The sequence below is a fragment of the Podarcis muralis genome, chromosome 6, assembly GCF_964188315.1.
Source record: "Podarcis muralis chromosome 6, rPodMur119.hap1.1, whole genome shotgun sequence".
In the NCBI taxonomy this organism is placed as follows: domain Eukaryota; kingdom Metazoa; phylum Chordata; class Lepidosauria; order Squamata; family Lacertidae; genus Podarcis; species Podarcis muralis.
In genome coordinates, this window is record NC_135660.1 from 93,806,814 (window position 1) to 93,831,140 (window position 24,327).

At 43.8% G+C, this 24,327-nt stretch overlaps 1 protein-coding gene across 3 annotated transcripts in view; it reads right to left on the bottom strand.

Moving 5' to 3' along the window:
• Positions 1-494: 494 nt before the first annotated feature.
• The window catches only part of FERRY3 (FERRY endosomal RAB5 effector complex subunit 3), a 39,472-nt gene continuing 15,639 nt past the window's right edge, over positions 495-24,327 (bottom strand). For all 3 annotated transcript variants that reach the window (XM_077930735.1, XM_028728791.2, XM_028728792.2), the window contains 10 exons: positions 22,758-22,857; positions 22,559-22,677; positions 21,593-21,699; positions 19,528-19,725; positions 18,955-19,083; positions 18,602-18,676; positions 16,505-16,707; positions 9,172-9,229; positions 7,606-7,673; positions 495-6,632 (listed from right to left, as the gene is read on the bottom strand). In XM_077930735.1, coding sequence (XP_077786861.1) covers positions 6,540-6,632; positions 7,606-7,673; positions 9,172-9,229; positions 16,505-16,707; positions 18,602-18,676; positions 18,955-19,083; positions 19,528-19,725; positions 21,593-21,699; positions 22,559-22,677; positions 22,758-22,857 — 1,150 coding nt within the window. In that variant the 3' untranslated portion in view covers positions 495-6,539. The remainder of the gene's footprint in view (positions 6,633-7,605; positions 7,674-9,171; positions 9,230-16,504; positions 16,708-18,601; positions 18,677-18,954; positions 19,084-19,527; positions 19,726-21,592; positions 21,700-22,558; positions 22,678-22,757; positions 22,858-24,327) is intronic.

A 24,327-nucleotide genomic window follows, 5' to 3' on the forward strand; every position in this document is an offset into this window, starting at 1 on the left:
CCATCTTTTAGAGATCGATTCATAAAAATGAATGGTACAATTGTGCACAAACGATCAGCCCTAGGGCTTAATAGGGCCTTTTCCTTCCATCCCTGTGGCTGAAACATTGTGGGCCAGGGTCCTTGCAAGGAAATGGACTTATATAGTGAGCAATGAATGGAGAGACTGCAAACCATGTGACTAAATAGCGGAGGAGAGGCAGGAAGGCTTCACAAAATTATATTCCAAACTCTTTCCTTTTACTTACCTGGGTGGGACAGCTCATACCCTTCAAAAACAAAACAAACGGAAGCTAGAGAAATCATGAACAAAAATACGTACTGAATTTTAGAACCATAGTTGATTATTATGATAAGTTATTTAATCCTTTACAGCTGAAATCCTGCACTCAGATACCCAGGAAAAAGTTGCATTAAAGTCAGTGGGACTTATTTCTGTGTATACGTGTGTGCTATTGCGCTGTTAATTTGATTTTAAATGATTAAATCTGGGAGAAAAGCAGAATAAAAATTTTAATAGATAAATGTGATGTGATACAAACAGAGTTTCTGCAGTCACAATGTGAAATATGCTGCCGGATGATCGCTTGACAAAATGGCCCCACGAGGAACAGTATGGAAACAATGTGAATATGCTTGTAACAAGTGCAGGAAATTGCCAAAAATGGGGGGAGCTTCTTTGACACATGAAAATGATCCGAAAATGAGATAATTTTGGCCCAACCCTCCTTTTTAAAGGAACTGAACATTCCTCCTATTTAGAAGTCAACGAATTCCACAAATTATTCAATATTCCAGAGTTTCTAAGCTTGATCTTGGCTTGAGAATCCCGTGAGGCCCTTGCAAATAGGATGCAAACCTTGGGCTAAAGATAAATGAGATCCATTCATAGCCGCCGTTCTAATGATGATATGCAGCTATTCAAAGCATCTCCTGTGCAGAATGCCTATTTGACGTGAGATTAGAGAATAGCTCCTGCCTGATTCGCAGTAGACGGAAGGCATGGAGCGAGGTCAAGGCAAGCATGCGAGGGTACACTGAAAATTCCTCCGAAACAGACAAGCGGCAGCCATGTGTTCACAGCTGGAATGCGCATGGAACTCTCTTCTGCAGCGTCTCTGTACTGACCTTTAGCTTCAGACTCACAGCAGCTGTAAAATGGTTGCCCAGAAACGAAACTGACATCCCCAGATGCAACTCTCAGCTGTCTTCCTTCAGCCCATCCTTTCCCCTTACATAGCGATGAAAAGAACCCAGATTGTAAAACAATTACGGAATAGTAATTGTGGAACTCAGGCCATTCTAATTAAGACTTACAGCAGGTTCACGAGACAAAAACAATGGCCTTACAATGCATTATGACGGCATTCACTGTCCACTAGCTTAAGGTAAAGGTAAAGGGACCCCTGACCATTAGGTCGTTGTGGCCGACTCTGGGGTTGTGGCGCTCATCTCGCTTTATTGGCCGAGGGAGCCGGCGTACAGCTTCCGGGTCATGTGGCCAGCATGACTAAGCCGCTTCTGGCGAACCACAGCAGCACACAGAAATGTCGTTTGCCTTCCCGCCAGAGCGGTATTTATTTTTCTACTTGAACTGTGATACTTTGCTTTCAAACTGCTTGGTTGGCAGGAGCAGGGACCGAGCAACGGGAGCTCACCCCGTTGTGGGGATTCGAACCGCCGACCTTCTGATCGGCAAGTCTTAGGCTCTGTGGTTTAACCCACAGCGCCACCCGCGTCCGTGTCAACTAGCTTAGACGGCTTAAAAAGAGAGAAAGGACTAATCTGTCTATGATCACATTGGTCACAATTGCTAAAATCCTATGTTTATTTATTTATTTATTTTTAAGATATTTATTGAAATTTTCAAAATATTACAAAAGAAAAAAAGAAAAAATACAAAATAAAAATAGTTAAAAAACAATTCCATCTTTCCATCACTTATCTTTCATTTGCTTGTTTCCCGGACCTCCTCACACCTCCCTTTTTGTATTCCAATTCAACTTGTTAGTTCAGCAAATCCTTTCCCTCTTTGTTTATCCTAGTCTTTAATCTTAAAATATTGTAACATTAAATTTTTACCTGTTAATAATCCATTTTTTCATATTCCTTATAGCGTTATAGCTAAAAACCACTTAACTTTTTATCCAACATCATTCTAACATTCATTAATTTTACAATATTTCTGTAGATAGTCTTTAAATTTCTTCCAGTCTTCTTCCACCGACTCTTCTCCCTGGTTTCGGATTCTGCCGGTCATTTCTGCCAGTTCCATATAGTCCATCACCTTCATCTGCCATTCTTCCAGGGTGGGTAGATCTTGTGTCTCCCAATACTTTGCAATAAGTATTCTTGCTGCTGTCGTGGCATACATAAAGAAAGTTCTATCCTTTTTTGGCACCAATTGGCCTACGATGCCCAGGAGAAAGGCCTCTGGTTTCTTCAAGAAGGTATATTTAAATACCTTTTTCAGTTCATTATATATCATCTCCCAGAAAGCCTTAATCCTTGGGCACGTCCACCAAAGGTGAAAGAATGTACCTTCAGTTTCTTTACATTTCCAACATTTGTTATCGGGCAAATGATAGATTTTTGCAAGCTTGACTGGAGTTTATGTTTATAGAGGCAGAATCTATTTGAATGGATGGTGTATTGTAATGACACAGGAAAGCCAAATATGAGCAAATATGGAACAGGGCTCTCCTATTTGCTTGCTGCTGCAATCCCTTTCACACGCAGCCCCAAACAAAAAATGCTGTTATCGGGTAAGAGAAGGGGTACAGCAGTCTGCAGGGAACAGGGATGATTAGCAAAAAATGGGCAATGCTTAAGCAACTAATGCAAGGTCACCTGGAGATCCAGGCTGGACTACCAAACTAAATGGAGACAGCAAATACTATTATGATTTTGTATAGGGAAACTTTCTCAAGAGTCCTTCCCTATCGTCCCTTTCTAATGGGAAACAGCTACTTGGGTTCTTGTCCTTCCTTGTCTGCCGACCACATATTAACTATTTCTTTAAAAAACAGAGGCCGAGTCACTCTTTTAGAAAATAGTATCTGAAGAAGTGTGCATGCACAGAAAAGCTTATACCCAGAACAAACTTACATTGGTCTCTAAGGTGCTGCTGGACAATTTTTTAAATTTTCTTTAAAAAAGTGTGCTTATTCACATCAAAGGAGCAGTTTGTTAACATAACCGGTATTGCTCTATAACAGGGGTCAGCAAACTTTTTCAGCAGGGGGCCAGTCCACTGTCCCTCAGACCTTGTGGGGGGACCAGGCTATATTTTGAAAAAAAATAATGAATGAATTCCTGTGCCCCACAAATAACCCAGAGATGCATTTTAAATGAAAGCACACATTCTACTCAGGTAAAAACACTCTGATTCCCAGACCGTTTGCGGGCCAGATTTAGGCGGCGATTGGGCTGGATCTGGCCCCCGGGCCTTAGTTTGCCTACCCATGCTCTATAAGCATCAGGTTCATATACCCTTTTAATTTTGATTCCCTTTCTCCTCTCCAGGGTCTCCAAACTCCCACCGATCTTCCAACTTGCTTGGAATTTTTGCTTCCTGCCTTGAGAAGGCAGGTCCTCCTTTGGGTTAAACGAAGGATCCTTACTTAAATAGATTACATTTTAAATTATGGAGAGGCCTAACCTTTATGACATAATTCGCCTAAAACTGCATCGATGGGTCTGTGTCTATTGGTTTGGAAGCAAAACAAAGCCACTCAACCAACGGATCTGGGATGCAGAATTTCGGTGTCATGTGAGTGAGATGAATAAGAACCCATCAATCAAAGACCCTGGGAGAGGTTTTACCCCGGCAATATATCTGTCAAAATTAAAAGACGGTCGTTCACCCTTGCTAGATTCAACATGCTGCCATCTACCTTAACGCAGGGCAGATAAAACTGTATGCGGAGCGAATCTGCCCCTGTGGCCTGATAGAGGTGGAAACCGTCTCTCATGTCTTGCTACGATGTCGTTCTTATGAGGATATACGCTCAGTCTTGATCACTCCTGTTATACAGAAAATTCCAAGTGGGTCTGAACCTCAATGCTTAAAATCCCCGATAGAGGATAAGGACCCAGAGATCACACTAAGGGTGGTCAAATTTTGCGCAGCTGCCATAAAACTCAGGCAACACGCTGTGCTATTACAAAGACTAAGGCCTCAGATGCAAACTCTAAATAATATTTTAGAGACTAAGACCTAAACCACATTTCTAATGGCTGTCATATTTGTATCGTTTATTGTTATATTCAATTGTTAATTCTATTGTGTTTTATGTTCGCTTAGTACGGTATGTGAAGCTGGTCTGGGACCGTAATAAATTTCATTTCATTTCATTTCATTTCAAGCCATTCACAAATAAAGATGCTAGATTCTGCACACTGATCCATTCATTTGATGTGAAGTCTGAAGACAAGGACAAGGTGGCGTTTGTCCCACAGCATGTGCTATTGATGCTTGTCATGGTTTATTTGAGCCACGCTCTTCGAGTGTTTCAGGTTATTTAGTATTATAGGTGTTGGGAGTGTTTCAGGTTATTTAGTATCGTGACCGACTCTGGGGTTGTGGCGCTTTATTGGCCGAGGGAGCCGGCGTACAGCTTCCGGGTCATGTGGCCAGCATGACTAAGCCGCTTCTGGCAAACCAGAGCAGCACACGGAAACGCCGTTTACCTTCCCGCCGGAGCGGTACCTATTTATCTACTTGCACTTTGACGTGCTTTCGAACTGCTAGGTTGGCAGGAGCTGGGACTGAGCAACGGGAGCTCACTCCATCGCGGGGATTTGAACTGCCAACCATCTGATCGGCAAGTCCTAGGCTCTGTGGTTTAACCCACAGCGCCACCCGCATCCCTTTATTATTATTATAGGTTCAGATGCAAGAAAAGACAGTTTTATCTTCCAGAGCAGTTCTGTGCACAGGCTCTCAAGAGGAATGGAGTAATGGGAGAGCAGAGGAGCCGATATGTCATATCTTATCCCAACACAAAAACACTGTACCTCGGAAAGGAAAATTCCATTCTAGAAATGGGTGACAATTACAAGAACGATCAGTAAAAGAATGAAACAGCGTGACCTAGGCCTCAGAACTGTACCACACCACACAAATCTCATGGCACGAATCTAGGATAGTGAGAAATGATCATTACTTTTCATTTGCTAACTGCAAGGAAGGTGATTCTCCTCCCATTTTGTTTAAATGTACAGTGGTGCCTCGCAAGACGATATTAATTCATTCGGCGAGTTTTGTTGTCTTGCGATTTTTTTCGTCTTGCGAAGCACGGTGTCGGAAAAGTTTTGGAAAAGCTTCAAAAATACCAAAGTCTTCAAAAACCTCAAAAAAGGCTACCACACCACATGCTATGAGTTGCTCCTCGAAGTCAAGTCGCAACTGTATTAACGGTGTTAAGAAAAAGGAAACAAACTTGCAAGACGTTTCCGTCTTGCGAAGCAAGCCCATAGGGAAAATCGTCTTGCGAAGCAACTCAAAAAACAAAAAACCCTTTTGTCTTGCGGGTTTTCCGTCTTGCGAGGCATTCGTCTTGCGAGGTACCACTGTATCATACTACTAAAGGGCTTACGTATCATATTTCATGCTTTACTACGTATTACTGAACAAGTATAAAATACTGCAGGAATAGAAAAGTATCTCGCTCCATTAAGCCAGCACTCCGCTTGGAAGGAAGTTGCAGTGGACTCGCCAAACTTGCTTCTTAACAAGGTCCGATACTACAATATACTGCAAATGAAAACAGCAGTGTTATGTCTAAATCCCTTCCCCTTGGTAACCCATATTCTGGCTTCCTAAAATTGTGCATTTCCCTGGCTCCTAGCAGCCAATAAGGTGGAATGTGAGCAGGTCAAATGCACAAAGCCATGGTATCTGGCCACAGGTAAGTTGTACGAAACATTTTTTTTTGGGGGGGGGGTTAACGACAATGCTATAGACCACTGTTCCCAGCAGCGGCCACCAGCCTCCATAAGCTTATGACTGCAACCTGTGTGCTGAAGCAAGCTGTAGCCATTTCTGCACATATAAATAAATGCAAAGAATGTCAAATGTCAACAATGTAAATGAGATCAATGTTACACTCCATACAAAGTATCAACACATTTGTCAAGAGATCCATTTTTTAAAAAGTATTTATCTCTGTTTGACAATATTTATGTACAGGAAAATACATTACGGCTTGACCCAGAGCTCCACTGTTGTATTTCAATTAGGCTTCTACCACACTCCCTACTGCCCCTGTCTCCCCACTGCTTCTGAAGCTTGGAGGACCCAAAACATCCCATAATATGGTGAGAGGGCATGCAGACAAAAGTGAGGGGCGGGAAATCAACAAACCAACCCACTTCCCCTTGTGCAAGCTTTAAAGTATGTCTCGAATCCCAGCTTTTTCAAGGAATTTGCACCATAATCACATTCAGGTGGTTATCATTAAGGAGGAGATGATTAATGTATTAAAATGGATCCAGTGTTGTCTTCCTATATTTCCTTTTCAGAGTATTTGATGGCACTCAGTGTTTGGATGTCAGAGTGAGCGTAGATGAGACACGGAAAATCTGTGGCAACATATTACTCAGCTGATAAAACATTTCTTCAGAAATACTCTGTAATAAAAAGGAAGAGAGCCAAAGAGTAAATATGTTTCTCTCTAACCCAAACACAATTTAAGCTTCTGAGCTTTCCTTGCAACTTTTAATTTTTTTATTTATTTAATTTATATCTAGCTCCCGAAAGAGCTTCATAAGGGCACTCTACACATCCAGTGGGAGAGGGAATTTCCAGCTATTCAGATGCATCCCAGGAATAAATAAAACACGCCTCTCATTTCACAAAATAAACTCTGTTTATTTTATACAAACAGCTATTTTACAAAATCTGTGAATCTAAGCCACATATTTGTAAAGTTCTGCTTATCAGCTACTAATAGCCACTTAATTATATTTTTATCCCACCCTTCCTTCCAAGCAGCTCAGGGAAACATATACAATGACCACCCCCAATTTATCTGTACAATGAACCTGTAAGCTGGGATATAAACTAGGGAGTTCCAAAGCTGAACTGAGATTCAAATCCAGGGCAGGCATTCCATCTGATAAACCACACTGCTATTATATATATTTTTTAAAAATACTAACAAAACCATGGGATTGGGAGGTACCTTTTGGCATAAAGTTGATAGTCACAAGATTTTAATATTTTTTTAAATAACACCAACACACAGGGCAATCTATGAACCATTTCTGTTCTAAAGGTAAAGGGACCCCTGACCATTAGGTCCAGTCGTGACCGACTCTGGGGCTAAGGCGCTCATCTTGCTTTAGTGGCCGAGGGAGCCGGCGTACAGCTTCCAGGTCATGTGGCCAGCATGACTAAGCCGCTTCTGGCGAACCAGAGCAGCACATGGAAACGCATGGAAACTCACCCTGTCACGGGGATTTGAACCGCTGACCTTCCGATCGGCAAGTCCTAGGCTCTGTGGTTTAACCCACAGCGCCACCCGCGTCCCTAGAACCTATCAAAATTTCTGTTCTAGAACATAACAAAATTTAAAGTCTATGTGTGTCTTCGTTAACTTACCTGCGGTACCAGGAATTGAACCGTCCGAGAAATCCCTCCATCCCATGAAGCCATTTCCATCATGAATCCTGGAAGGAATTCAAAAACACAGTGACCCTGTAAATCATGGCTCCAACCAGGACTGTATATAATAGAACCTGGCTTCTGTGATTAAGCCACCCGACTGAGCAAAGCCAGTTAGGCGCTCCCAGTTTTCTACAACAGCTTCACATTACAACATGAAAGGAACTGGCTTGAGTCAGGAGTACAAGTTTTTGCCCAAGTTCCACCTAAAGGAGTGCAGACTTTCAGTGGTTCTGCTGGTGCAATTCAATGTGGAATAGAACTGGAAAGCAACATCCATGGAAGAGGAATTCCTATCTCCCCACACTACATTGTCCACAACCCCAAAAGCAAGGACAGCTTCCTGCAACATGTTGCTTTTCATACAAGGCTTGGCTGGGACTGGAGGCAGGCTGCAATTCTTTGTGCAGAGAAACAAGTCAACATGGTCTTACCTAATGTACTATTATTAGATCATGCAGAGCAGTTTCTTCTATGTTTATGGTGTCTATCTGGTATTCTCAACGGGATGGCCCAAAGAGTTTATTCTGGTCTTGAAAAGCTCAATAAGACAAAGAGCTCTTGGCATAGTGGATTTTATGATGGATACTCCGTTCAGAAGAAAATAATAATATTGATATGCAGTGTGGTTCAGGCTGCAATTCCACACACATTTGCACAGTAGTTAAGTCTAGTTTTCAAACAGTTCAGAAACCACTACTTTAGTTGAACATATGAAGTTGACTCATGCTGATTTAGTCTAGTCTAGTGCTATCAAGTGACAGCAGCCACGGAATTAAAAGACGCCTGCTTCTTGGGAGAAAAGCAATGACAAACCTAGACAGCATCTTAAAAAGCAGAGACATCACCTTGCCAACAAAGGTCCATATAGTTAAAGCTATGGTTTTCCCAGTAGTGATGTATGGAAGTGAGAGCTGGACCATAAAGAAGGCTGATCGCTGAAGAATTGATGCTTTTGAATTCTGGTGCTGGAGGAGACTCTTGAGAGTCCCATGGACTGCAAGAAGATCAAACCTATCCATTCTTAAGCAAGTCAGCCCTGTGTGCTCACTGGAAGGACAGATCCTGAAGCTGAGGCTCCAGTACTTTGGCCACCTCATGAGAAGAGAAGACTCCCTGGAAAAGACCCTGATGGTGGGAAAGATGGAGGGCACAAGGTGAAGGGGATGACAGAGGACGAGATGGTTGGACAGTGTTCTTGAAGCTACCAGCATGAGTTTGACTAAACTGCGGAAGGCAGTGGAAGACAGGAGTGACTGGCATGCTCTGGTCCATGGGGTCACGAAGAGTCGGACACGACTAAATGACTAAACAACAACAAAGTGCTATCAAAGGTCTCAGGTCTTTCCAAACTGTACTATTTGAGCTTTGTAACCAGAGACGCCAGGGATTGAACCTGGAACTTTTTGCTTGCAATGCACGTGCTCACTGAGTTAAGGCTGTTCCCATTACTCTTGAAATTGGCATTTCCAAAAATGTAGAATATGACTGTGCACTACTAACCTTTAACACACTTAAATACAAGCTCTGCCCTTTTCAGACACCAGGATATAGTCATTTCCTTAAAATAAAAAACAAAAATTAAAATTGATTAATTATCAATTAAATAGCAGGTGTTTTATATACAGATCAAGACACTCAGCAAATGACTCAAATTAATAAGCCATTGCAACAAGTTAACTGTCACCATTTCTTCATTCATCCAACTTTAACATCTCAAATTTATGGAATGTATGGTTGCTATGTTCACTCAATCCCCGCCCCAAACCACTGCCTGTTGCTTGCCCTCCCTCAATATCTTTATTTATACAAGTCTCATTTCATTTAGGGACGCGGGTGGCGCTGTGGGTTAAACCACAGAGCCTAGGACTTGCCGATCAGAAGGTCTGGCGGTTCGAATCCCCGTGACGGGGTGAGCTCCCGTTGCTCGGTCCCTGCTCCTGCCAACCTAGCAGTTCAAAAGCACGTCAAAGTGCAAGTAGATAAATAGGTACTGCTACGGCGGGAAGGTAAACGGCGTTTCCGTGCGCTGCTCTGGTTCGCCACATGACCCGGAAGCTGTACCCCGGCTCCCTCGGCCAATAAAGCGAGATGAGCACCGCAACCCCAGAGTCGTCCGCGACTGGACCTAATGGTCAGGGGTCCCTTTACCTTTACATTTCATTTAACAGTAAGACAGTGGGACCAAGTCTCTAGAAGGTCTGTGGGTTCTCACTTTCTAGAGGTCTTCAAGAAGAGGCTAGACAGCCACCTTGGGGATGATCTAGTTCTATCAAGTGGGAGTTGCACTACATGACCTAAAAGATCCTCTCCGACTCAGATTCTATCACGCCACAGTCAAACTATACTGTGATTAAATCTGCTCCCCTGCCATGCACTATGTCATCATACTACGAAAGCACATTAAGGGCCCCAATCATTTCATAAGTCTGCTAATAAATAAGCTCTGTAAATTCATTATTGGGTTCTCAAAATACACCACTTTATATCAGCTGATGACTGCATTTATCTTGCTGCTTTATCAGTTACCATCTGTGCTTTTTACTGGTTTTTGTTTTATGTTGTATTTTCGACGTTATTCACTTAGCCACCTTGAGGACCTAGTATAGAAAGCCAAAGCTTACATCTGATAAAATAAATAACTGTTAAATTCAGGTTAAATTTCAGGCGCATTGTTTGGAAGCAGCCAAATCTGTCCCACCATGTCCTACAAGGATAGCAAGACTAAAATACCTAGATTCAGTGAACATGTATAAAATACAGACTGACGGTAAAACCACAAAACATCTTGTAAACTGGAAACATTTAGAATCAATTTTCTCATGATGCAAATCCTTAACGTCTGTTTACTTAGCCCTCGGGGTTATGTAATATATGAATCAGAAAGAGTAGCAAGGGATAACGGAATACAGATATAGGGATTTTTCAGGCTTAGCGGAAGAAATACTAGATCTCCATTGTAATTTCATCTGCCCACACGCTCTCTTGCTCACATGCAACGTGGGTGTTTGCCGGTGGTTTTGATCTGCGTCTTGGCGAAGATAAAAACCAGGATCTAAAAAGGAAGGTCCTGTTATTCTGAAGGGAAATTAGCAGCACATTTGGCAGTCAGTGAGGTTACGAGCTGATGCCATAAAAGGCTTTCTGGAAGAAACAGGATGTGACACTTGGATGATGACTGCTTTGGATGACAACGTGTGTACTTGTCATTTTGGGTATGCACAGAATAAAAATAAGACGGGGCACAGAGAACGGCACAGAATTTAAATCTATAAAATTAATCTTCTCAGAACAGCACCGTTTGTTTCTCTTATTTAACAAAATTTATACACCGCTGGATTGTAATAAAAGCTCTAAGTAGTTTACAAGAAATCTGAGAATTGTAAAAAAAAATCAGGCAAAAACAAGTCTAAACATTCAAAAAACAATTAAAATTAACAACAGACTAAAGAGAGATTAAAACAAGGTAACGTCAATGGACAGGCTGTCAATGGACAGGCTTGTCTAAGCAATAATGTTTTAACAACTGGCAAAAAGTACAACAAAGGCACCTGCCTGAAGTCAAGAGGGAAGGAGATCCCAAGTACAGGTGCTGCCACAATGAAAGAATAATTTGTGAGTTGAGGACCCTAACCTGCGTAGTGGAGAAGTAATGGACATGGACACAAGTATTTTAAGTTAACAGGCTGAAAAAGGCCACAACTTTTATTGGTTACAGCATGTGAGCGTTATTGGCTTAGGCATTGGATCAAACTACCTATATCAGGTATACCTACCTGCGCAGCGCGCGGGGGGGGGGGGTCATTTGAAGGTTAACAACCAGTGGGAGGAGCTTGTGGATGCAAATACAACTGGAAGCTTCCCCTGATGTCACCGGGGGTCGTGCCATGGCCCTAGCCACCAGCAAGGGTGTCAGACAGGATCCACGACTGCCGGATTCCTTTAATGGAATACCCAAAATGGGGCAGGGTAGGTGATGGCCACATCCCGCCCCCCAACACATATTCCAATGCCTAACCACCAAAATTGGAAAAGTTGTGACGAATTGTTACGAGGTAGGCAATTCAGTAGTAATGTATGGAAGTGAGAGCTGAACCATAAAGAAGGCTGATCGCCGAAGAATGGATGCTTTTGAATTATGCTGCTGGAGGAGACTCTTGAGAGTCCCATGGACTGCAAGAAGATCAAACCTATCCATTCTGTAGGAAATCAACCCTGAGTGCTCACTGGAAGGACAGATCCTGAAGCTGAGGCTCCAATACTTTGGCCACCTCATGAGAAGAGAAGACTCCCTGGAAAAGACCCTGATGTTGGGAAAGATCACAAGGAGAAGGGGACGACAGAGGACAAGATGGTTGGATAGTGTTCTCGAAGCTACCAGCATGAGTTTGACCAAACTGCGGGAGGCAGTGGAAGACAGGAGTACCTGGCGTGCTCTGGTCCAGGGGGTCACGAAGAGTCAGACACGACTAAAGGACTAAACAACAACAGGCGAAAAAGCAAGAGGCTGGTGCCAATTTAGCCAAATGGACAAAAACTCCTACCAGGACCCTGGGCAACCAACCAAGGTCCATAGCAAGGTCATGAGCACAAACCTAGCCTAAAGGGCGGGCGGGCGGGCGATCTGACGTCTTCCAGGAAGCAGAATGAGGCGCGGAGGCTGCCGCGGCCGCTTGAATGCGGCTAAACCCCGCCCCCAGGCCAACCCTATTGGCTGGCCCACTGCAGGGCGGGGCAGCAGCCGAGGAGATGATGCAGGGAGCCAAACACGCCCCCCTCCCCCCCGCCGACGCAGGAACGGTTCCCCCTCACAACACCTCCCCTCTGGGAAGAGGAGAGGCTTTCTTACAAGTGAGGAATGAGCATTATGTGGCACTTGCAGCCACTGCACAGAGGGAGTTACAAGCTCCATCGGCCATGGGGCCAGGGCCAATGGAACTCATTCCTCTGTGCCTCGCTTCCCCCTCGGTTTAAGGGCCAGTGTGTGATGGTGCCTACACCTGACAGCAGTGGTTTCACCCAAGATATCCCGCCGGGTGAACGCCCCACTGTGCTCTGGCCCTCAAACCACTCCTGGGCGATGTATCAATACCTAGTCAAGGTACTACTGTATCTTGCTTGTGGCCTACTGGGGGGTCCTGAGTTGCTGAAAAGTGCTGGAGGCTGCTGCCCTGTAGACATTTGTGCAGGCAAGGGGAGTTACAGACATGCGCACCCAAGAAAGACATGGGCCTGATCATGAACCATGTGGAACGGCTCTATGGGTCATGGGCAGGCTGTGATCCAAGTCCCCTGAATACAGTCTGTTGAGCAGGGAAAGGAAGAGGAAGGAGAAAGAGGGAATGTCCTTTCTTCTTCAACTTTTAGCTAAACAAGCTGAAAAAAATGTTTAGGAAAGGAAAGGTGGAAATGGATGGGAGGAAGCTGCCACTCCAAATGGAGGGAGGTTGGAAGATCTGGATGACAGATGGATGGAGAGGGGCTTCAGAGTACCCACTCTGGAAGAATGGCAGATGCAAGTAATGGACTATATGGAAATGGCGGAAATGACTGGCAGAATCCGAGACCAGGGAAAAGAGTCGGTGGAAGAAGATTGGAAGAAATTTAAAATTTATCTACAGAAACACTGTAAAATTTTTGAATGTTAATGACATTGAAATGAATTGAAGGGGTTCTAGCAACAAGATAAAAAATAAGATTGGATTGATAATAGATAAATTAATTGGATATGAATTTGCTGAACTAATTTTTAAAAGGGATACAAAAAAAGGGAGATGTGAGGAAGTCAGGAAAATAAGTGAATCAAAGAATGTGGAATTAAAAAGAGGGATTTTTGTGTGTTTTTTCAATGTTTTTTTTCCCTTTTTCTTTTTTTTTCTTTTTCTAAGTTAAATATTTGCATTTTTTGTATTTTATAATCTTATATTCTTGTGTATGTGTTATGTTTTTTCTTTCTTATTTTTGTTGTGATTCTTAAAATCTAATAAAATATCTTAAAAAAAAAAGGAGAGGGGCTTCAGAGGAGTGGAAAAAAAATGTAGAGTAAGCTAGAACTAAGAGCAGGGGTTGGCAACCTAAGGCCCATGGGCCACAAACAGCCCATGGGGGTCATTTAACTGGCCCATGGACCCCCGCCTCCCACTCAGGGACCCCCACTGCCCGCTCGGTCGGCTCCCGTGTGCTGGCACGGAGCACAGTGGGAACCGCCTTCCATGATGCTGACCGGCTTCCCATTGGCTGCAAGAAGCTCCTGCAGCCAATGGGAAACTGCGCATGCCTCCTCCGCGCTGGAAGGAGCGCTAGAAATAGCATTTGCGCATGCGTGCATGTGTGCACACACACACTCCGGCTCACCGCAGTGTCTGTGGGACTGTGAACTGGCCCAAGCCACAAAAACTTTGTTGACCCCTGACCAAGAGTGATGAGAATGCCTCAGGTGGGAGCAAAAGCTGATTAGGAGACACCCACTTCCCGCCTGTCCACTAGGTGGAGCTGGAGCCCAACCCAGTGACCCTGTCATGCAGGAGGAACGATAGGGTCCTCTCTAGCAATGCAATTAGAACCTCCTCCTTAATGGCACCCATTCTATAGACTCCCATTGATTCCCAGGCCTGGAACTGCTGATATTATCCAAGAGTCAAAAAGCAGGGTGATCCAATATCAGGGTGAGAGGAGACATCCCTGGATGAAAACCAAATTCCCCTCCTTCCACACCAAAAGAGTTGTTCTTAAGGAGGGGTCACAAATTTCCCCCGTTTCTCTGGAGGGTCCCCATCATTCTGATATGCATTTTTACATATCACACACATGGGCATATGTCAGTAGGCTAACAGAGAAATCCCATTTTCGAGTACAGTCGTACAGTGGTGCCCCACAAGACGAATGCCTCGCAAGACGGAAAACCCGCTAGACGAAAGGGTTTTCCGTTTTGGAGGTGCTTCGCAAAACGAATTTCCTATGGGCTTGCTTCGCAAGACGAAAATGTCTTGCGAGTTCCTGCAGGGTTTTTTTTCCTTTTCCCCAAGCCGCTAAGCCGCTTATCAGCTGATCCGCTAAGCCGCTTAACAGCTGATCGCTAAGCCGCTTATCAGCTGATCCGCTAAGCCGCTTAACAGCTGATCGCTAAGCTGCTTATCAGCTGATCCGCTAAGCCGCTTATCAGCTGATCCGCTAAGCCGCTTATCAGCTGATCCGCTAAGCCCGCTAAGCCGCTAATAGCGCTAATCCGCTAATGGGCTTGCTTCGCAAGATGAAGAGACTCGCGGAATGGATTCTTTTCGTCTTGCGAGGCACCACTGTACCTCTTGTTACGTCAGTCTCCAGTTGCGTTTTTTCAGGATACGAACTTCCAGGTTTCACCCCATGCGCGCATGTGCAGAAGCACTTTATCGTGCTGTGCGGGTAAGCGGCACTCTAGTTGTGGACTTTTTGGGGTGCAAACGGCACCTTGGAACGGATCGCGTCCGTAACTTGAGGTACCACTGTATTCTTGTGAATACCGGTGACATTTTTTCTTAGGATCACGATGCAACATACTGCCAGATAAAAGCCAATGAACGCTTGGCAATTGTGTGTTTGTTGAATAGCAGAAGTTGCCATCTATTAATAATCACGCCAATCACAATACTGGAATGAGCACACAGCACCAAATCCTATTAATAAACCGGAGAGGGCAGGTATTATCAGGCCCTAATAAGTCAATCAGAATCGATTCTAGATTCTGACTGCGCCCAGAGCTATTTCCTCGCAGGATGTGCTTACCGAGCGACAGAACACATCACATTTTGCAGAGCCCCATGAATGTGTGTACTAGCTAGGCTAGCTACCCTAAGCAAGCAGGGAGAGGGAGGCAGAATACCAGTGAACAAAATGTGAGTATCTTACTTATGTTCCTACTGCATTTGGGATGGGAGAAAAAATAATTGTGGGAGAGAGTGCTTGCTCCTCCTCCCATTTTTAACACAGGTTTTCAAATGGTGTCGAGAACTTTTTAAAATGATGGCGTTAAGCAGCACCAAGGAGGCCTGAAGTATGTGTTTGTGGTGATGTGGGGCGGGAATATAGCTTTGAAGCCAAGCTCCAAAGCCTTTTTAAAAGGTCCTTGAAGTTTTCCAGAAGGCAGCTTGCTTTTATACCTCTATCTCTGGAGGAAATAAAGAATTTTCCTTTTGATACTGCAAAAAAACCCACACACCTCACAATGGTTTTAAAACTGAAACTCTTCATCTGTATACAGTGGTGCCTCACAAGACGAAATTAATCTGTTCCGCGAGTCTCTCCGTCTTGCGGTTTTTTCGTCTTGTGAAGCATGGCTATTAGCGGCTTAGCGGCTATTAACGGCTTAGCGGCTTTAAGAAAAAGGAAACAAACTCGCAAGAACTCGCAAGACGTTTCGTCTTGCGAAGCAAGCCCATAGGGAAATTCGTCTTGCGGAACGACTCAAAAAACGGAAAACCCTTTCGTCTAGCAAGTTTTTCGTCTTGCGAGGCATTCGTCTTGCGGGGCACCACTGTACTTTTTTAAAAGCAATATAGTATGGTCTGAGAACACTGCTGCACTGTGGAATCTTGTTAAATATAGAGGCTTTTTAGTAGCAAGGGAGATGTACTCTGTATATGCCCATGACCTTTATTTCTGAAGATCACAGTTCCCAATTAGGTTTTTCACATTATATCTTGTAAACCGTTTTTCTGCTCCAGGAACCCTTAGACTCCTAGGTCTTTATTGACTGTGGGTTGATTCCTACCACTTTAGGAAACTAGCAGGTCTAGACTAGCAGGGTCAGCCACAATATTGTTAAACAAGAACAAGAAGTCACTGGTGATAAGTTGCTTACCTCAGACATATCGTGTACCAGCAGAAGAGGAATACTAACTGTGGTGATGTCATGTGTGCAACACACTTTGAGGATATTTCGTAGGCCCATTATTGCAGGATCCCGGGCAGTGATATTACCTGACCTCACATTATCATCCACACAGAGGTGAAAAGTAACATGAATCTCAGAGAGATTTGAATGACGGGTGATGTAAAATTCTCCTAAGGGAAAAATGTTATAATAAGTTTAGTGATAAATTTAAAACCAAACCTATGAAAGGAGTAAAATGTTGGAAAGTATTTTAGCATCAGATCCCAATTCTGGATATCAGATGTGTTCTATTAGGTAAGAATTAAATATAGGTCATGTTGTTTTTTGGCAAGATTACATGGCAAAGTGTAAAAATGTACCCCATGCTATTTAACATTTATATGTGTGGACAAATAGAACATAGTCAAAACAAGGCAGTGCAACAGTGGACTTACAAATTCATTTGAGATTGTAACTTCTTGACTGTGAAACACAATTTTACTCCTTTGGCAGTTTCTATTGAGAAAGATATTATAAGTTGGACCACTCTCAATTTATATTGGCTTGGGCATATAGCAGCCTTGAAAACAACGATTCTGCCAAAGTTTATGTTCTTATTCTAAATTCTTCCCAGGTATATATCTGATTCTACTTTTAAAAAGTGGCAGAATATATCTGAATCCTTTAGTGAACAGCGTAAGAGATCTGGAATGTCATTAGTTTTTATTCTGACTCCTGTCAATTAGGTTAACTATTACAAGTACTGAGTGTTTCAATGGAAATGACACGCTTTCCTCCCTGCCTCTTTGCCTTGCCATCTCTGCTTCACTTTAAAAACTTTTTCCTGAGTCTGACACGACACGGAAGAGATGGACCAAAAGCTCAGTCCTTTTACATCTTCTACTTTTTAAAAAACCACCTAAATTTTAAAACCCCAGAGAACTACTCTCAGTTCTCTGGTTTGGAAGGAAAACGGCACCACACAGTAGAAAAATTTATTTGACAAAACAAACAAATTTTAGCCAAAATGCTGGATTCCTTACTATAAGGTATAAAAGTTTCCTGGTTTCAGAAAGCCCAAGTCTTCTCTGTCAGTTATGGTCCTCCTCAATCTCTGACAATGTTTGAAAGTCTATGAGAGACACCACCTTAGAGAAATAAGGGGGTGATTGTGGAAATTTATAAAATGTTGCTGTTATTTCCAATCCCCAGACTGCTCTGAATCTTGTCAGCTACGGGAGGACGTGAATATTAAAATTACTGAAGCTGAATGGAAAGCTACGTGATCTTGACCTCATTTACACTCTATCTCTGCTAAAGTACAGGAGACTAGCCTGATGGCATAGGATTCCAATTCACCTGAATTATATTCACTGGAGTCTCTCTGCATATTGTTGGTGGGTTTGTCAGGTTAAGGAAGTGCTTTTTCACCTGTGGAGGACTATGCCAGAGTGGCAGATTTTTGGAAGATAGTATTTACCCAAATCACACAGCAACCTATTACAGTGGTGCCCCACAAGACGAATGCCTCGCAAGACGGAAAACCCGCTAGACGAAAGGGTTTTCCGTTTCTGAGTTGCTTCACAAGACGATTTTCCCTATGGGCTTGCTTCGCAAGACGAAACGTCTTGCTAGTCTTGCGATTCCCCCCCCCCCGCTTTCCCCCCTTTTTCTAAGCCGCTAAGCCTTTAATAGCCGCTAAACCGCTAATAGCGCTAATCCGCTTAGCCGCTAATAGGGTTGCTTCGCAAGACGAAAAAACCGCTAGACGAAGAGAATCGCGGAACGGATTCTTTTCGTCTTGCGAGGCACCACTGTAAACCAGATCCTTTGTTAGCTTTTCTTCCCTTTGTGCTTCAAGATGACACAAATCATTCTTTAATTCACAGAGACCTTAAATTGGGTTACTGGTTGCGGCCCATCTCAAAATTGCCTAGCACTGGGAAACTCTGGGGTGCCTCTCAGTTAAAGCATATTTGGCAAGTAGCCTTGAATGATAAATTGACACAGGAATTTAAAAAAGACTGCAATATGAATTCTAGCAAGGAACGCATCTAACTGAACAAACTGCATAACTAAACGTACCAGGCAAAATATTTGATAGGTTTTGTTCTACGTTCTTAGATTTATCTTCATTGCCATTGTTTCTGTTTCCTGAATCTGTAGATGACCAAAAAAAAAAAAAAAAATAGTATATCATTTGTAACTGAATGTATCTTGGTGTCACACAAGGAACGATCAAATTATTTTCTACACAAACAAGGAAGACGCAACTGGAACATTTATACGTAACTCAAGCAGCAGCGATCAATTGAAACTTGAGAATTAAAACAAAAATTCTGTGTGCAGAAATGTATTCTTAAATGACACTCTTGAAATGCTTATTTCCCTTGTTTTTACTGGTAAGGACACTAGAAATCACTACAACTAGTACTAACCATGCAGTCTCTTGGATTTACTGCTGCGTTGTGCCCTGGCATAAAGTACAACCTGCTGAACAACTTCAAGCTGCTCCTGAATCCCAGGGAAGTGGAAGTCTGTGCACTCCTGGCAAACTGTTGCAAAATCTGGAAGAAAGGAAAGAAAGATCGTAGATCTCAGTGGAGAAGAACCTGGTTTATGAGCCAGAAGTTCACACGGTTGAATACTTTTCTATGTAAAAACATTCCCTTCACACAGAAGACGAGGTGTCGGGGAAAGGTTCTAGCATGCAGGAGGGCTTCGGTTTAAATTAAAAACCAATGATTTAAAACCAGCAAGGAAAAAAGAGTGCAAACCTGACTACTGAATAGTGTTAATTTACAGCTAAACAGAATGTTATTTATCCCATTTTTCATTCTTACAAGTGGGACTTACAACTATTTGTCTGTGTGATGCACTTCATTATATCAAATAAGAGGTGGCTGTCAAATGATCAATTATATGTTAGATTGGGCAAAAAAAGGAAGTAGGTTTATAACTTTTGACCTGAACTCAACAGGAAGAAATCCAATTCAATGAGGACGACTTACCTCTTTTGATCCCACTGTATGAACTGATGCGATTATCCACTAACAAGACCAGGCCACAAAGAGAAGTTGAATAAAGCGACAGTGCCGTTTGAAGCCTGTGGAGTTTGACTCCACTGCGGTGATGGCGCTTGTGCTTGCAGAAGTCTAGCATATCTGCCCTCAGCAGTCTCAAGTTATGCATCGTTTTCAATTGGGCTCCTAGGCAGGAGGAAAAAATAAGATGTGTTTGAAAGAGACAGGGAGTGGGAGAAGGACCAAAAGGAGCTCAAGTCACCTCGGAATAAGCATGTCCAGATAATCTGACTTTACTGCTAAAGCTAATCTAAAACACACTGTAAAATCAGTTATCTCATCCCACATATAGAGGGAGCAATAGCAAAGACCAGAGCTATACTGTGTGTCTCAATTTAAAGATGTTTAACTACTGTTAGCTTCTAATATCAAACCACACACATTCTCTCCCCAAAGGTGAACATATACATTCTCTTAGTAACTTGTGAAAGAACAGAGATATGTATAGTGAAATAAGCCCAGTAGACTCACCCCATGTCAGAACAGAAATTTACTTAATCATAGTGCAGCAATGTTCTGGTGAAGGCAAAGTACACCAGTTCAGAGAGAGATCAGCAGCGTGTGCTAATATTGCAGCAATATCAAGCAACTCAATAAATAGCCAAGGGGGGTGGAATACAAAAATATCTAGAAAACAATTAATTTGACTTCAGGGGAAATCAGATACTTTTAGCATCTGTCTATTTGAAATAAACACATTTTGGGTCCATTTGCATTTAGAAAATCATTTGGGCTATCAGAGAAGACACATTAGTCATCACTGATGCGATTTCCAAAATGAATTACTTTTGCTGGTGCACGAAACTTGCTTTACACTAAGCAAACTTAGTGATGGAATATCTGCACTTGGCACAACCTTTTTCATAAGTTGCAATCAATACTAGCCGAGCTTTTCAATGAATTTTTACTCACTGATGTGGTTACCAAGATAGGTTTAGATCACAACTTAAGACATGTTTCAAATTTTGGCACTGTATTTTTCGCTCCATAGGGTGCACCGGACCATAGGGCGCACTTTGGCCACCTCATGAGAAGAGAAGACTCCCTGGAGAAGACACTGATGTTGGGAAAGATGGAGGGCACAAGGAGAAGGGGACGACAGAGGACGAGATGGTTGGATAGTGTTTTCGAGGTTACCAGCATGAGTTTGACCAAACTGCGGGAGGTAGTGGAGGACAGAGGTGCCTGGTGTGCTCTGGTCCATGGGGTCACGAAGAGTCGGACACGACTAAACGACTAAACAACAACAACAACAAAAGTTTTTAGGGGGGGAAATAAAGGGGGGGAAATTATTCCCCCCCCCAGCCCCAAAGAGCAAAGAAGCCAAGACAGTGAGCGGGATCCATCTCGCTGGCTGTCTTGGCTTCGTTTTTAGCCGCGGGGCGGGGGAAACCCGAGCTTCCCCCGACCCCAGCCCCCAAAATAGGTCTGGGAGCGGCGGCAAGGTTGCATGCAGCCTTGCTGCCGCTCCCGGAGCTTGCGGGGCTGGGGGCGCGCTCTGAAGGCTTGCGGATAGCTGCCTGAAGCCCGGGGAGCGCAGCGGGAGTTGGCTTCAGGCTGCAGGCTGCTATCCGCAAGCCTTCGGAGTGCGGCGGGAACTCCTGCTGCACTCTGAAGGCTTGCAGATAGCTGCCTGAAGCCTGGAGAGCGAGAGGGGTCGGTGCGCACCGACCCCTCTCGCTCTCCAGACTTCAGCAAAAGCAACGCAAAGCCTCTGGAGCGCGGAGGGAGCTCTCCCTCTGTGCTTCAGAGGCTTCCCGTGGCTATCGCTGAAGCCAAGGAGCCTGCATTCGCTCCATAGGACACACACACATTTCCCCTTCATTTTTGGAGGGGGAAAAGTGCGTCCTATAGAGCGAAGAAATACGGTAATTTGCGACCTGTATGTGTGTTAAGCCATTGAATATGGATATGTGGACAAACATGTTCAATCTGGAAATGAATGAAAACGTGGCTGTGAGAAAAAGCTCTGGACGTTCATTCTTTCATTTACCCAGATGAATAGTGAAACTTTCTTCCAGCTGTCTCTGATCTTCAAAAAGCCTCCCATTGCCTTCTGCAGATTCTCTCCACTGATTGGGTTGGACATTTATTTCATCACTGAAATAAAAAAGAAAAAAAGAAAATGACGCCAGACTAAGCTTTCTGTCCCCCACTGCCTCCGTATTTATTAATTTGACAGGAACAGGCATTTTACCCTAACCATGTGAACTGCAACAGCTTCAGGGGCAGAGCTACAGAGAGCCCAACCTACCTCACAGGGTTGTTGCAATGACAAAGTGGGTAGGGGAAGCGCTGTGCTCACCCCTTTGAGCACTTTGTTAAAACAAACAGTGCAGCACACAGAAACTCAGCCAACAGGCAACCAGCTGCCGCCTTCATATTTACGTCCCTGGTGCTGATCTTGCAACACAAGCAGACCCCTTTGTTGTAACAGAGTAACATTGTATCGGGGTCTCTCCCACCTCCTGTGTGCTTTTAGTCCACATTAGGGTGTGGATTTTCTACACTAAAATAAAATAACAGTTCCATAAATTATTCCAGGACTAGATTCAACATTTGGCCAGAAAGCCACTTCCGACCTAGAAGGAGGTGGGGTTGCGGGCTTCACCCTCCCACCATGGGCGTGGGGGCTGGCTCTCAACCTCTGCGCGATTGAGGGAATCCCGATCGCATCATCCCCTGACTAGCCAATCGGCTGGCCTGGGGGGCGTGGCCTGCTCCATTTAATGCAGGGGCGGCCTGGGATCTCCCTCTTTGCCGCTTCCAGCTGCTCCAGTTCCATAAATTAATCCAGTTATGGAATTAACAGTTTCATAAATTAATCCAGGACTAGATTCAACATTTGGCCAGAAGAAGCGACGGACCCCAACATCCCTAATCTGCTCCTTCTAATTAGTAACCAACAGATATAATCCCTAATCAGTAATTTAAGAAGAAAACTAAGAAAGAAGGGTACCCGAGAGTGTTGCCGGGGTTTTTCAGATCCTCATGAAGCTTCACCACCCATTCCTGATACTCCTGTTTCTGGATAGCTGTAGTTTGCTTCAGTTCATTATTCCACTTGTTCTCCAAAGCCTAAAAGGAGACGTTGAGTCAGCCAACTGATTAACAACAAATGAGCTGCCCAATTTATTCCAACCAGCTACTTCATTTACCTGCTGGGATTCAAAGTGTTGTGCTGCCAGCATGTTTACGTCTTGATCCGACAATGACTTCCCCAGTTCTTGCATCACCTTATCCATTTCAGCACCTTGCCTACAATAAAAAGCTAGTCAGAAAAATTTTGTTTGTAAAAAATAGTTATGCATCACAATTTAGCCCTGACAAGAGACCACCCCCCGCACCATAAGCAATATGTCAATAGAAGAAAAGCTGAGAATAAATATATTAAAAACAGCATCTTGAAGAAGAGCATAAAAGACAATCAGCACTAAAAACCATTAAAGGCTTGGTGGAATGAAAACCACCAAAGGGGGGGGGGGGGTCAAACTTCCCTTGGGGGAGAGTTCGCGACAGGGTTTCTGCCACCAAAAAATGGTTTGTCTCCTGTCACTGCCATTATGTGAGCTGCCCTCCAGATGTTTGGAACTGCAGCAGCCAGCATGGCAAGATGATGGGACAGGGCAGTTTACATGCTGCAATATCCATTTAGCATAGGCTTTCTTAATAATAATAATAAATTTTATTTATATCCCGCCCTCCCCAGCCGAAGCCGGGCTCGGAGCGGCTAACAACAAAAAAATAGTACAACATTCTAAAATCATTTCATTCTAAAATTAATTCAAATCAAATTGATGGCAACCATTGGGCTAAAGTTCTGTGAGGATTGCCAAAGGAGGGAGTCAGGCTGTGCCCTGGCCAAAGGCCTGGTGGAACAGCTCTGTCTTGCAGGCCCTGCGGAAAGATGTCAAGTCCCGCAGGGCCCTGGTCTCTTGTGACAGAGTGTTCCACCAGATCGGAGCCACAGCCGAAAAAGCCCTGGCTCTAGTTGAGGCCAGCCTAACCTCTCTGTGGCCTGGGACCTTCAGGATGTTTTTGTTTGAAGACCGTAAGTTCCTCTGTGGGACATACCAGGAGAGGCGGTCCCGTAGGTACGAGGGTCCTAGGCCGTATAGGGCTTTAAAGGTTAAAACCAGCACCTTAAACCTGATCCTGTACTCCACCGGGAGCCAGTGCAGCTGGAAAAGCACTGGGTGAATGTGATCTTGCACCTTTGAAAAGGTAGGGAGTTTTACAGAGCCTGTGTGAGACCTGCCCAGAGCCCAGGAAGCAAATCTGACAAGCTTAAAAGCTCCCTCTTCCCAGCGGGGAAAACCGGGCACAGAAAGAGCTTTTAAGCTGTCTACCTTGCATGAATTTTATTTGTGCAGGATCAGCTGCCCAGCCACCAAGTGTGTGAAGCTGAGATCGCGCAAGTTAAATGTGTGAAATAGTGACCTGCCCCCATGAAGTGTTTCCAGAAAATTCCATACTACACAGCTAGTGGCCAGGATCCAAAGAACTATGACCCTAAAACTAGTTCTATCAACTTCATAAGGAGGCTTATTATGACCCTTCCATGGCCATTACTTTTAAGTTTGTAAAGGACTGCAGATTTGTTTTTAATCAACAGTGTCACACACACTCAACTCTCTGGCAAAGGGAAACTTCAGAAACTGTCTTCGGCGGGAACAGTACATTAAAAAAGGAGGTGCGTTCAAAAAAGAAAATCAACTCTCTGTGCTT